This window comes from Trichosurus vulpecula, chromosome 9 (genome assembly GCF_011100635.1).
Source record: "Trichosurus vulpecula isolate mTriVul1 chromosome 9, mTriVul1.pri, whole genome shotgun sequence".
Taxonomy (NCBI): Eukaryota; Metazoa; Chordata; class Mammalia; order Diprotodontia; family Phalangeridae; genus Trichosurus; species Trichosurus vulpecula.
Genome location: NC_050581.1, coordinates 14,192,969 through 14,205,779, shown reverse-complemented (window position 1 = coordinate 14,205,779; position 12,811 = coordinate 14,192,969). Strand labels below are relative to the sequence as shown.

At 38.5% G+C, this 12,811-nt stretch overlaps 1 protein-coding gene across 2 annotated transcripts in view; it reads right to left on the bottom strand.

The window, feature by feature from the left end:
- The window catches only part of AXIN1 (axin 1), a 196,609-nt gene extending 184,150 nt beyond the window's left edge, over positions 1–12,459 (bottom strand). Inside the window, exons 1-2 of one of the 2 annotated variants that reach the window (XM_036738221.1) lie at positions 12,345–12,459; positions 6,272–7,240 (exon numbers count right to left, since the gene is read on the bottom strand). In XM_036738221.1, coding sequence (XP_036594116.1) covers positions 6,272–7,149 — 878 coding nt within the window. In that variant the 5' untranslated portion in view covers positions 7,150–7,240; positions 12,345–12,459. The remainder of the gene's footprint in view (positions 1–6,271; positions 7,241–12,344) is intronic. The other variant, XM_036738222.1, reaches the window with a different exon arrangement.
- Positions 12,460–12,811: the final 352 nt, after the last annotated feature.

Here is a 12,811-nt window from a genome sequence, read left to right as displayed (position 1 = left end):
ATGTCAGAAGAGCTCCCAAAAAATATAAAAATTGGTTAAGCAGAAAAGTATTTTTCTCCCATTCACCTAATGCAAGAGTAATGGAAAAGATTTGTCTTAGAGTTCTCCAAACAAATATTCACTTCTCGGTTGAGATCAAATATGAAAAATTTCCACCCAAAGGGAAAACATCTGAGAAAGTTATGAAGAAGTGAGAAAAGAAGTGTAGAATGGAAATAGGTTTTCAGCTTTCGCAGTAATCACTACTATAAACACTCTGGGCCAGGAAACACTACCTCATAATCAGTATTATCCAAGAACTTCTGGGTGAGAACATACTTCATAGAATAGACCTAAGGCAAGTTCAAATATAAGTTAATGAGCAAGATGTCTGAAAACAAAGATTTAATTATCTTCTCCAGAATCCCACAGCCCTAAACACTAACTAAGGCTTTTACCTAAAAACTTTGCCAATAATTAGCTTCTTGGCTAAGCTATTCAGTTAGCAGTCAGCAAGATCTAGTGCAATGAGCACAGGGACCTGAATTACAATTCTGCTACTTACTAGCTGTGGGCAAAACTTGGGCAAGATAATGATCTCTCTGGGCCTCAATTTCTTCATGGTAGGTTTGGGCTTGGAGAATATTACAGTTCTTTAGAGCTTTGTATGAATGAATAAGAAAAAACATGAAATTATTCATTGTAGTGTTTAAAAAACTAAAAACAAAATGTATCTAATAATCATGGAATAACAGTAGTACAGGAATGTAATGAAATATAAACTGCCATAAGCAATGACAAATATGAGGAACATAAAAAGACTTATATGAAGTTATGCAATGTGAAGAAACCTAACCAATAAAAATTGCTATTAACAACATAAGGGCAAAATAAAAAAAATCAACAAAACTCAAGTCAAATTAAAAAAAAGTTGGTAACATTTTATAAGATTCAAGTACACACGCATCCCTTCTGCTACTCTCTAAACTGTAGAACTGGAACGTGATAGGTACTATCAATAACAATCACACTATTAGGTAGTTTTAACTTATTTGACTAAATGCTTTTGAGGGTGTAAAAATTTGAGTATTTTTTGGGACATGTTTGTAACAAACAAAACCTATCAACATAAACAAGCAAATAAATCATAAAATTAAATGTGGCATCTCTGCAATAAAAAGAGCGAAGCTTTGGAAAATTATTGCATCAGATTACTGCTTCCACTGGCAGACATTCACTACACCAATTGGTTTTACGAAACTCTTTTTCTTTGCTTCAAGGGAGGGCTTTGAGAGGAAGAGATGTAATAGCTAAGAATGACATATAAAAATAAAAGACACCAATAAAATACTTTAAAAAAAAAAAGGAACCTAGGGTCACCTCCACACCAAGATAAAAGACTGGGGCAAAACTTTATTGGAGACCATTTATTTACACTATTAAATTGTAATGACAGCACCAAAAAGGAGACTTAACTATCTCCTACAACTTGTATGTAAGACTTGGGTGGACACTTTGTCTTGCCTTGAAGTTCTTAAGTGACAGGAAATATGTTTTACCACGTTCCACTCATGCTGTAGACACAAAGGATAAGCTCTATTTTCCAACAATCACTAAATTAGTCAAATAATAAGTAATGATGTACTAAATACTGTGCTAGAATCTACAGGGCAGAACTAAAATGAAAGCCATTATTCCTGTCCTTAAAGATTTAAAAACCTAGTTGAAGAGGTAAGACCAACACACCTGACCTAATCCATGGTAGACAACAGATATAGTACTAAGATACGTAATACAAACTATAAGTTTTATAGTTTAAAACTAACAGAAATGAATGAAATAATGAATGAAATAATGCTTCAAGAAGGCGGGCCTTCAAAGATGGGAAGACTTCATCAATAATTTAAAAAAAAAAAGATTGAAAACATATAGCCCATTAAAAACAGTCATTTAATATATGTCACTATCATTAAAGAACTGAGTCTTTTGCAATTTATTGTCCTTAATATTTCTTTTTAAAGAAAACAAAAGCTTCTTTCTTTCAGTAACGGTGAACTACTGCTTTTAGTTTTCCTATTAATCCTTAATTAATATCTATTATTTTCTTCTTTAATCTTTTTAAATTTTTTTCTGATAATCTATTTTTAAAAATCCAAGTGAAAGCTAGACAGTCAATTTTGCTAGAAGTAAATAATGTTTATTTTGAAAGCCTACCTACATCAAAACTGTACAAGGTCATGAAGCAATAAAGTTATATTTTTAACTAATCTGAACACACCTCTTAACCATCACCTCATGCAAAAATAAAATGCTTGACTCTCCAATAGATGTCCACTTGGAATGCTGGCATGATGCCAGAAATTCAGTCACTTCTAATAAATGGATTTCATCTTCGAGACTACATAATAATGGGCAATATTTTAATAAATTCATATGCTGCAAAATCCTTAGCACACTGAAGCAAATTATCTTAGAACTGAAAAGAATCTTAATAATCACACAATACAATTCAAGTCTCTTTTTTGGATGAACAAATTAAGGCACAGAGAAGCTAGGTGATTTAACCACGATATCAGAGTGGGAAAGCTCAAGGGGGAAAACAAACACAAAACTACAGTATATTTGAGTTAGAAGCCTAAGGTCGATGGTTAGAGTGAGATCTTTGCAAGGAAAACTATATCTTATTTTTATCTATACACCTCCCAGAGCATAGAAAGAATTTAAATATTGGAGGGAGGGAAGAAAGAAATACACACAGCAAAAAAAGACAAATTAGTGGTATTTTGTCCAACATTGTTATACTTAGTAATGAGTTGTCATCTCTTTTAAAAGGAATACTTCAGTGGATCTGTGATCTTCTACGGGTGAGTATTTCCTCCACCAATGCAGCTCACAACCTCTTGATACTTTCTCATCCTGTGCAGTTCTTACGACTTTTAGTGAATATTCCATAGAGACGTACTCAAAGAAGCCTTCTTCTGGTTCTTTTATTATTTTGGGAAAACCAGCTTCACTCAGGTTTGTCCATTTGTCATTGTTCACCATTATATAAAGATGCTGTACCTCCTTATACCCAGCATGTGTCTGCCTACCTGTCCACTGTCCTCAGGGTCACCTGCAATTCTGATTTTGTTGAGAAAGTGATATTCCATAATTCTCCAACAATTAGCATCACCAAGAGAATATACAACATTAAAAAGATCAGCTTCTGAAATAGCAACTTGGGTTCATCAAAATCTTTAAAAGCCAGCAATTCAAAATGCCCAAGTTTTATTTTAAAATATCCAAATTCATAAGATTACTCAGAAAACTTCCATTTTCAACCCACCTCAGTTTCTAAAAACACCATCATCACCACCATCATTATTATCATCAGTAAGGAATTTAGTTTAATCATTACTAATTTAAAATCTGTAAATCAATACACAGAATTACCCTCCTTTGGGTCCAATAAAGAAATGCCTCATGTACACCAATACATTCATAGCAGGACTTTTAGTGGTGGCAAAAAACTGAAAACAAAACAGGTTTCCATCAACTAGAGAATGGCTGGGAAAAACATAATAGAATATCATTGTGCCATAAGAAACAACTAATATGAGCAATTCAGAATAAAATTAAAATATATGTTGATCTGATACAGGGCAAAGAAAGCGGATAATGATGACTATAGCAATACAAATGAAAACTATAAACATCATGAACTAGGACTAAATTCAATAGCCAATCTTGGTTCCAGGGAACAAGTAAAGAAAGGATCTACCCTCCTTTATATGGCTGTGGAATATTGCATATACTCTCAGATAGTTACTGTTTTGGGTGGTTTTACTCAATCAATTTTCTTTGTTATAAGTGAGGATATCTATGGAGGGGTGATGGAGGGAGAGAAAAACTGGAAAAAAATTAATGAAAAATATGTATCAATAAAACTTTTTTTTAAATTGACCAAATGATTAATACATTTGTGGCATCACATATAATTGTTAAGGTTACATTCATTCATATAAAATTGAACATTGTCGCTTAAACTTTCTTGGAAACTTTTTTTTTTTGCAGGACATTTGCTCAAAGACTTCATTAAATCTATTCAGTGAATGCTTATTAAATAAATTTAACATTTTAGATTCTTTGAAACCACAAAGATACAAATTTATTATCAAATTATGACCAAAGGAGGAAAAAATCAGTTCAGAAACCAATTTCTACTTATATTACTTAGTTTATTACTAGACTAACCTTAGGGTAGAGATTGTGTATTAACGTATCTTCATGAGCTTCAGGCCCTTCTTTTCCAAGGCTTAACACAAAAGGCATGCAAAGAGTAAGTACTGAAATGTTTTCTGAATTTTAATTACTTTGGGGGGTGGGGAGCAGGGCTTAAGTAACCTGCCCAGGACCCACATCTACTAAGTATCTGGGGCAGAATTTGAACTCAGGTCCTCCTGACTCCAAGGCAGGCACTCTATCCACTGTTAATTACTTTTGAAACATTATTAGACTCTCTACAAAAAAGAACCTAAACTTTAGTCCAGTTTTGCCACTCCGTTCTCAAGGTAGTTACCTTGGACAAGTCACATTTTGTCCCTAGGTTCTAGTTTCTCTAAAGTAAAATGGAGATTCTGGACTTAGTTATCTCTCAAATTCATTCCAATTCTAACCTTCATTGTTTCTAGGGAGAAAAACAATTATTACTACCTTGACAACATAACTACCTGTCACAGCTAGTTTATACCTAACTTGGAGAGAGAAGCAAAATTAATTCATGACTAACAATTTAAAGATGTACCAAATATGATGGATCATGGATCACAAAACATATAAAAATAACTAAAAGCCAGAGAACGACTAAATGCTTCTCCTGAATTGAGTGCTTCATGTTTAATCCCGTTTTATCTGAAGGTTTTCTGATCAATTGTGAAAGCTTTCAAGCTTTTCAAATTAGCAAAAATTTTAAAGCATGACAAATTCAAGCAGGAGAGCTATTTTCGTAGGCATTCTGGACCTAAAAGAATTGTTGCATCTTGCTAAATAAATAGACTTTTGCTATAAAAGAAGAACCAAAACTATCTTTCAAACAATCAATTTTACAAGTATCTTTTGAATAAAAGTGTGTTTAAACACTGAGATACAGCTAATCCTATGTATATTAACAAGTAGCTGATTTCCTTGTCAAACTATAATTCAAGAACTGATCAAGGTTTTTTATTAACTCCACAGGAAAGTTCAAGGACTTGGGAATTTGTTTTTCATACTCTTGATTAAACCAGCAGGGTATCATATGAATTCCCAGCTTTCAAAGTTTCATAAACAGTCTTTCCTCATAATCTATAGGAAAATAAGTGAGAAAATGAAAGTACTCCAATATCTTCAGTAGACGACTTTCCATAAACAGAAATAAATTTCCACCCCAGAGATTAAGTAAAAGGACAAAATCAGAAATGCATTTCCAAAATTACACCAACCTCTGATCAGACATCCAGTTTTACCTACTGGCACAAGTTGCCCTGGAGAGATTTATAGATCATAGTTTTAAAATAAAAGATAGCTTAATCAAAAATTAAACATTGTTAATCTTAGACTGTCAACAGTGCTTAGCCAGCAAAATTTAGACATCTTGATGGTAAAGAAATGAATTCTCTGCCTCCAAACCTTACAACAGAAGCCATAGAAAACTTACAAAATGGTTTTTGTGACAGAAAGTTCTCCAAGGAGTTGTTATGGTTTTTTTTTCCTGAATGTACCATATTTATGTATCATTAACTCATCACACAAAAACCTCAAGACTATTCTTTTTCTAAGACAGGAAATCTTAATGTATCAAAAAGTAAAGTAGGTAAATCCAGATTCCAGAATCAACATCAGAATTAACAACATAGAATTAATTATCTTAAGTGTATATACACACTGGAATACCCATTCCTACTTGCCCTAAGTTAGAAAGGCTACTTTTACCACACGAACTTACCATCTACTTTACAAATGAGTACTGATTTACTAATGTCAGTGTCAGTGTGTCACTAGAGGGACTATAAACATGAAAATTCTTTGTTATCAATATGTCATACTTTTTAAATGAACTCTTAATTACAAACAAGATATTTAACATTTCAACAGGATTTGAGGAAGAACTGAAAACGACATTCAGTATCAGGATAAAAAAATAAAAGTACTACAATTCAGTTTGCGCTTAAATTCACTAACAGTTCCCAATCAACTGAAAGAAGTTTTCCACAAGTTGTTCCCTAGATTTCAGAAATCAGCACAAAACATGAAAATCACATTTGTAACTTACCTGAATTCTCTGCTTTCATTGTATCTCCTATTTGATGAGGCCCGCTGGGGTGCTGTTTCCATTAGTAACTTCTGAGTTAGCCTGCTAGATGGAGCTGAATCTCTGCCATTATCCTCTTCTGTGTCTTGGTCACACTTCCATTCCTCATCCTCATTCAAAGTGGGCAAATATCCAGGTATACCTTTCCCTGTCCCTGACCCAGGGCTCTGATCACTAAAGATTTTAGGGCTTTCCAAACCCGTCCTCGTGTATTCCAAATAAATATCTGATTTAAGGAACAAGGGGTAGGTGTTATCCTCCATCATGGATTGGACCTCAGTTTGGGCCTGGTCAAACATGGCAGGATCAATATGTTGCTTCATGATGCAATCTTTTATGAAGCTCTTTGTAGCTGGTTTAGTCTGACGAGATACAATCCCATTATTATCAAGAATATATTTTCTGTAAATAGCTTTTGCCAACTTAAGCCTCTTTTCTTCATTGGAGTCACAGGGCTCCAATTTCCTAAAGCCACTGCAGGCAAACCAGAAGTCTAGCAAATCAGCAGAGTCTTCTTGCTTCAAGAAAGTCCTAAATAGATTTATTCCATCTTGATCATCCAGCAAAGAATGCAATGATTCGGCCCATTTCAAATATGGGGGTGTAGGTGAAGCACTTCCTTCAGGCTCATACCCCAAATCCAGATCTGATCGCCTCGGGGTAGCCGTGGAAGTTTCACTTTTAATCCCATCGCCTTTCCCAAAATAAAAGTTGTGGCTGACTGGCCTGGGATCTGTGGAAACCAGTTCACCTTCCTCACCAGGAACTGGGGGCCTGGGAGCATCTTCAGTGAAGCTCCCCCCAAGGTCCAAGGGGAAACCCTGTTCTTGGACATTCATTTTGGGGCTCTGTGTTCGTCAAGGGATAATGATTGCAGCACCCTAATCTCAGTACACCAGTACTTATAGTTCCAAAGTGAATCAATCTGTCCTGTTGAAACCATTAAGAGGACAAGGATTAGGAAAGGTAGTCCTGCTAATACAGCTATTTAGGTTTTTTACAAGAAAAAAACTACAGTACCCTGCCCTCCCACCACATAGACTTAAAATAAAGTGTTTCTCAGGTTTTCAGCAAAATAATTTTTATTTTGTCCATTTTTGTTCCACTATTTGGAACAATGATCATACAATGCTTTCTTTAGCTCAATATTTGAACTAATTTGGTAATTTAATTATAAAATTATTCTTATAATTAAATTTTACACACACACACACACACACACACTCACTCAGGCCATGAAATTTGGTCTAAGATAGAATCATGCCTGACAGTCTTAAAATTGGAGGAGTACCTTTATCAAAAGGAAGAAGCCCTCAACCACAAAAATATGCCCCTAACCCCATCAAACCCATCTTCACCATTCCAACTCCACTAAACGCTATTTTACATAGCACTTGCTTTTTTATATAAACTTTTTTAAATCTATAAATTAGAATATTTACTTTCTTTTTTAAGAGATAAAGCTTAATATTCTTTGCCAGTAGCACCCTCAAATACATACCATATATTCACTACACACCATATAAATTTTGCTTAGAATTACTTACAAAACCTCTAAATTACAATAAGAAGTTTCACTAAGCTCAAAACAACAGAATATAAAAGAAATGTGTGATAATGTGCGACCTACCCCAAACTGCTACTGGTAGGGAACATAGAAAAGAAAGTAGTCACTTTTAATATCCTTCTTACCAGAAAAGTATATTGTCAGCTATTGAGGGCACTAAGCAATCTGAAGAATTCCAACAGGATAAAAAAAAATCATTGAAGTGAAGTTAAGATATGGCTACTAGCTAAGGAAGTGTCTCTGATGACCCAATTGTGGATTTTGATAACCAAACTATCACACATTAGATTTATAACAAGGTGTTGCTAAATATCTGATTAGCTTTTATAGACCAAGATGCTAAAAAAAGACTCCCTCTCAGGCAGTCTCCTAACTGTAGCTATTTGCAGGTGACTAACAAATTCTTTTAAGATCTAAGTACTTCCCTGATCCACATATGAGACATCTAGTTAAGTCCAAGTCTACCACTGCCACCTACTCTGGGGCTAAGCCAAATACTGGGTTGATGACTTGTAAAATTCCCATGTGGTTTGACCACATATTTTAGACATTTAAAGTGGGTCAAGTGCTGAAAGAGAGATCATGGCTTTACAAAGCAAATCTCAAGCAGCTCTGCAAATGAACCATGGCCAGAACCTTTAAAAATCAGGGTTGGCCTAAAGAAAAGTAGGTAGCAAGTACAAAATTATAACACTTTACAATTTATAAATCATTTTCCTCACAACAACTCTGTGAGGTAGGAAGTACAAGTATTATTAATCCCCATTTGACAGATGAAAAAACTGACACTTAAGAGAAATAAAGAAATTTGTCTAAAGTCAAAAAGCTAAAAAGAGCCAAGACTACAACCAAGTCCAATGCTCTTCCCACAATACTACGTTGTCTCTTCTTCTGCTTCTTTCATCTATTTGTATGGCTCTCCATGGGAATCTATATTTATGAGGGTTATCATTCTGTTTGCCTGAGATAGAGAACAGGATGCTTACAGATGGCTAAGAGTGAGTGCCACTGATAAATGTGAGTTAGGTCACAATTATATGACCCAAATGGCATTTCTATTGCTAATGATTTCTAAAAAATGATTGGCTGTGCTATAATCTCCATCTCAGCAGGGACGGCCAATTTCTTAAGGTCAAATTGCTCTATGTTTTGGTATCCAGCTGCTCAGAGACCACTTCAATTGAAAATTAATTTTCTCAACCAGTTCACATTACTGAGCACCTGTGTGCAAAAGATTTCACTGGGCTATCAATATGTAATGTACTATCGTCCACAATGCCATCTTGTGAAAGACGGCCAAGGCAATTAGCCACCCTTGAATTAGAATAGAACGGACACACTGCAATCCTCAAGAAATACCTGAACAAAATTAATTTTGAAAGTGTAATTACTAAATTACTCCCTAAAATGTTTGATGATTGTATGCTGCCCCACAATACCTTTTTCAATATTAGCTGATAGCTAATTTAAAACAGCATTTTATGGTTATGTGTTTTATATCTATTATCTTATTGGATCCTCACAACAACCCTGTGAGGTAGGTAGTGACAAGATTATTATCCCCATCTTACAAATCAGGAAACCGAGGACCAAAAAAAGTAAAGTGACTTGCCCAACATGACACAAACAGGTAGCAAAAGAGCTTAGTACCCAAGCTTCCCACAGTGTTTTTTCTACTATACCATACTGCTTTTCTACATTGTTTTCTAAAGCTTGTATTGCAATTTAACCTGTGCATATCTTGTTTCGTATTTGTTTTCTACTTGTACTCTACAACACAATGAATTTAAAAGGTCTTCAAGCTGACATTCAACAAATATTTGTCAACTAATTTGTTTTAAGTGAAATTTCTAAAATGCTTAACTTTAGATATTTCTTTCTATTAAAGATCTCAAAACTTTCTTGAACAATATTATGGAAATAGTAACAAAATTATCATCAAATGTTTCATCACAAAGCTGAAGCTGTTAAAAAATCAATACACTAATCAAATGTGTTTATCAAATACACCAAAACAAGCATGGGATGATGGAATTAACACTAAACTAGGAATCAGAAGACCTAGGTTGTATAGATGGTTTTGCCACTAATGAACTGTGTGACCTTGGGCAAAGCACTTAACCATTGGGGGCTTCAGTTTCCTCGTGTGTCAAAAGAGGGAGTTGGACTAGATCACCCTCCCCCTTCTATGATCATGTTAAACTTTCTCCACACAAATGAAATATTTCAGATTCTTTCCACTTACAAGGGTTGTCAATTAACACAAGACAGGAGACCCTTGCTATCTCTACAAGTACCAAAAGGGAAACACCTCCCACTAAATCATGTAGACTGGTAAAACATACTTTATTCTTTGATTCTCAGATCTCCAAAACAGAAGTAAACCAATACAAAGTCCACTCACTCACCCAATAAATAAATAAAATGCAGTTAAATTAATTCATGCTAGAATAAAGTAACCACAGATATGCAACCTGGCCCAGAGCCTGTAACCTCCAACAACAAAGTTCTTCCTTGAAAGGAATGTGCTTTTAAAAGTCTTATATGCCTTTATAATTTAAGGATTGCATAAGCTCCCTTCCTGAGTACCATGTGTCTGGACTCTTTAAAAAGTAGTATGATCACTAACTTGATTCTTCCCCCACAGAAAAAGCCCAAAGAACATATTTCAAACCAGACCAATGGATGACAATTCAAAAGCTACTGAAAATCAAACAGGAACACAGTCTTTTAAGTGACATCCTAACCTTTTCCCCCAGCTGAATTTCTTAGAATTGAAACTGAGCTATTCTTACACATTGTTTCAGGTAAGGTACAGCTTCCCACCCAACCAGACTATATGTGAACTCCTGTAGAAGGGCCTGTGGATCCAAGTAAACTTGAGACACTTCCTGCAGGGAGAAGCATAGAACCTTATTGTGCAGCCAAAAAAAAAAAAAAAAAAAAAAAGCTAACCTCCACAATAAAAACCCTTTGTAAAAATATTTTAGAGTTGGGCTGAATGAAACCACCAAAGTATTGATGTATTTTGTCTTCAAAAGTTAAAGTTTTACCAACTCCCTCTTAACACTGATTTTGAGACTGCCTTTTCCTAAGGCTTCCTTGGGGGGAGATCAGGGGTGACTTCTAAAGAAAAAAAAATCACCACTAGGTGAGGTTTAGTCTTTGGCCGCAAAGATAGGTTTGTTACCTATTATCTTGGAAGGTTATGTAAAGAAGCAAGGGGCAACCCCTGAATTCTGAGGTCAAACCACATCTAGTACTACACGTTGTACAGAAAAACAACAGTATTTCTATTCCAATTTGGGGGTATTCCTATGCCATAGTCTCTTAATACCCCTCCTTTAGGTCTAATTCCGGGATTCTAACATTCAATTCTACAAATCTCCAATTTGCTTCAAATTAAGTATCTTCTTCTCACTTGCCTTCTTCAATCCTCCCCCCACCCCAGTAGTCCACCTATGGGACTGACTCCAATTTGACACCCTCCCTACTTTATCCTCAGGTTCCCTTATTTGGACCATCTCTTCTTCACCTTCCTCTACATTTAAATGCAAATACATTCAACCATCTCTCCCCCTTCACAACTTGAGATTTTCCTCACTCTGGAAACAAAAAAAAATTGGGGGGGGGGCGGGGTTGTCAGAGGACAAGGTTGGGCAGTGTGCGAATTCAGAGCCTTGTGCTCAAACAGCCCTCCACATATAAATTCCTCCATCCTATTTTACATACACGACACTAGCTATACTTCTTGACCTGCTTTGGCCTCCGCCACATTCTCTTCTTGAGGCCCTCACTGCCTTTCCCTTTCTACCCTACATCTTCATACTAACCTCCAGAGCCATCATTCAGCCTTCTTACACCCACCTACGCCTCCATGAGAGCCTGACCTTACAAATTCACGAGCAAGTCTACCCTCCGCCCTTCCTCTGCTTAAGTATCCCCACGTCTCCTGACACTCCTCCCAAATACCATTTTCTATCCTCACTCCTCAAACATCCCCAGGTCCCCTCCTCACTCTCTTCTCTGGCATCTCCAGGTGTTCTGTTTGGACTCCTCACTCTCCTCCTCTCAGGCACCCCAGGTGCTCCCCTCTCCTCTTTCAGGCAACCTCTGGTCCCCCCTCCCCTCTCTGGTACCCACAGGTTCCCCCTTCCCTCTCCTCCCTCTCAGGCACTCCCAGACCCCCAGGTGCCCCCTTCCCTCTTCTCTCAGGCACCCCAGCTCCCCTCCGCCCTCTCCTTCCCTCCCTTCACCGCCCTCCCCGGGGCTCGCGCTCCCTCCGGTAGGGCCCGGGCCTAGCGCGGGGCCCTGACCTTCCCTGCGGCGGCCGAGCTCCCTACAATGGGCCCGGCTCCTGGGCCAGCGGGCTCCGCTCCGGGCCCGGGCCTGCCCCGCGCCCCGGCCCGGCCTCCCCCCTCAGGAATGCGCGGCCCCAGCCCGGCCCGGCCTGGATCCCCCACTCACCCGCGCGGCGGCGGTGGCTGCGGGTCCCGGTCCCGGGGCGGGCGGGCGGCCCGGCCCATGCGGCTCAGAGGAGGCCTGGCGGGCGGGACGGGGCGAGGGCCCGGCCCCGGGCGGTCCCCATGACGGCGGCAGTGGCGGCTGCCTCCGGGGCGGGGAGGGAGGCCCGCGGAGCCGGGGCAGCGGACTGGGGCGCGGAGCCGGAGCCGAGCCCGGGCAGCGCCGACCGCCCGACCCGGCCCGGCCCGCTCCTGCCCCGCCCGCGCTTTAGCCTCTGCCTCTGCAGCCTCCGCTCCCCGGCCCGGGCTTGTGCTCTGGGCCCCTGCTCCGGCGCTCCGGCTGCGGCCCCGGCCCCGGCCCCGCGAAGGAGGCCCCTGCCCGCTGTGGCTGCTCCTGCCGCGGTTCCTGCCGCCCGAGCCGGGAGCCCGAGCCCCCGAGCCCAGAGAGCTTCAGCTCGAGCCCAGAGCGCC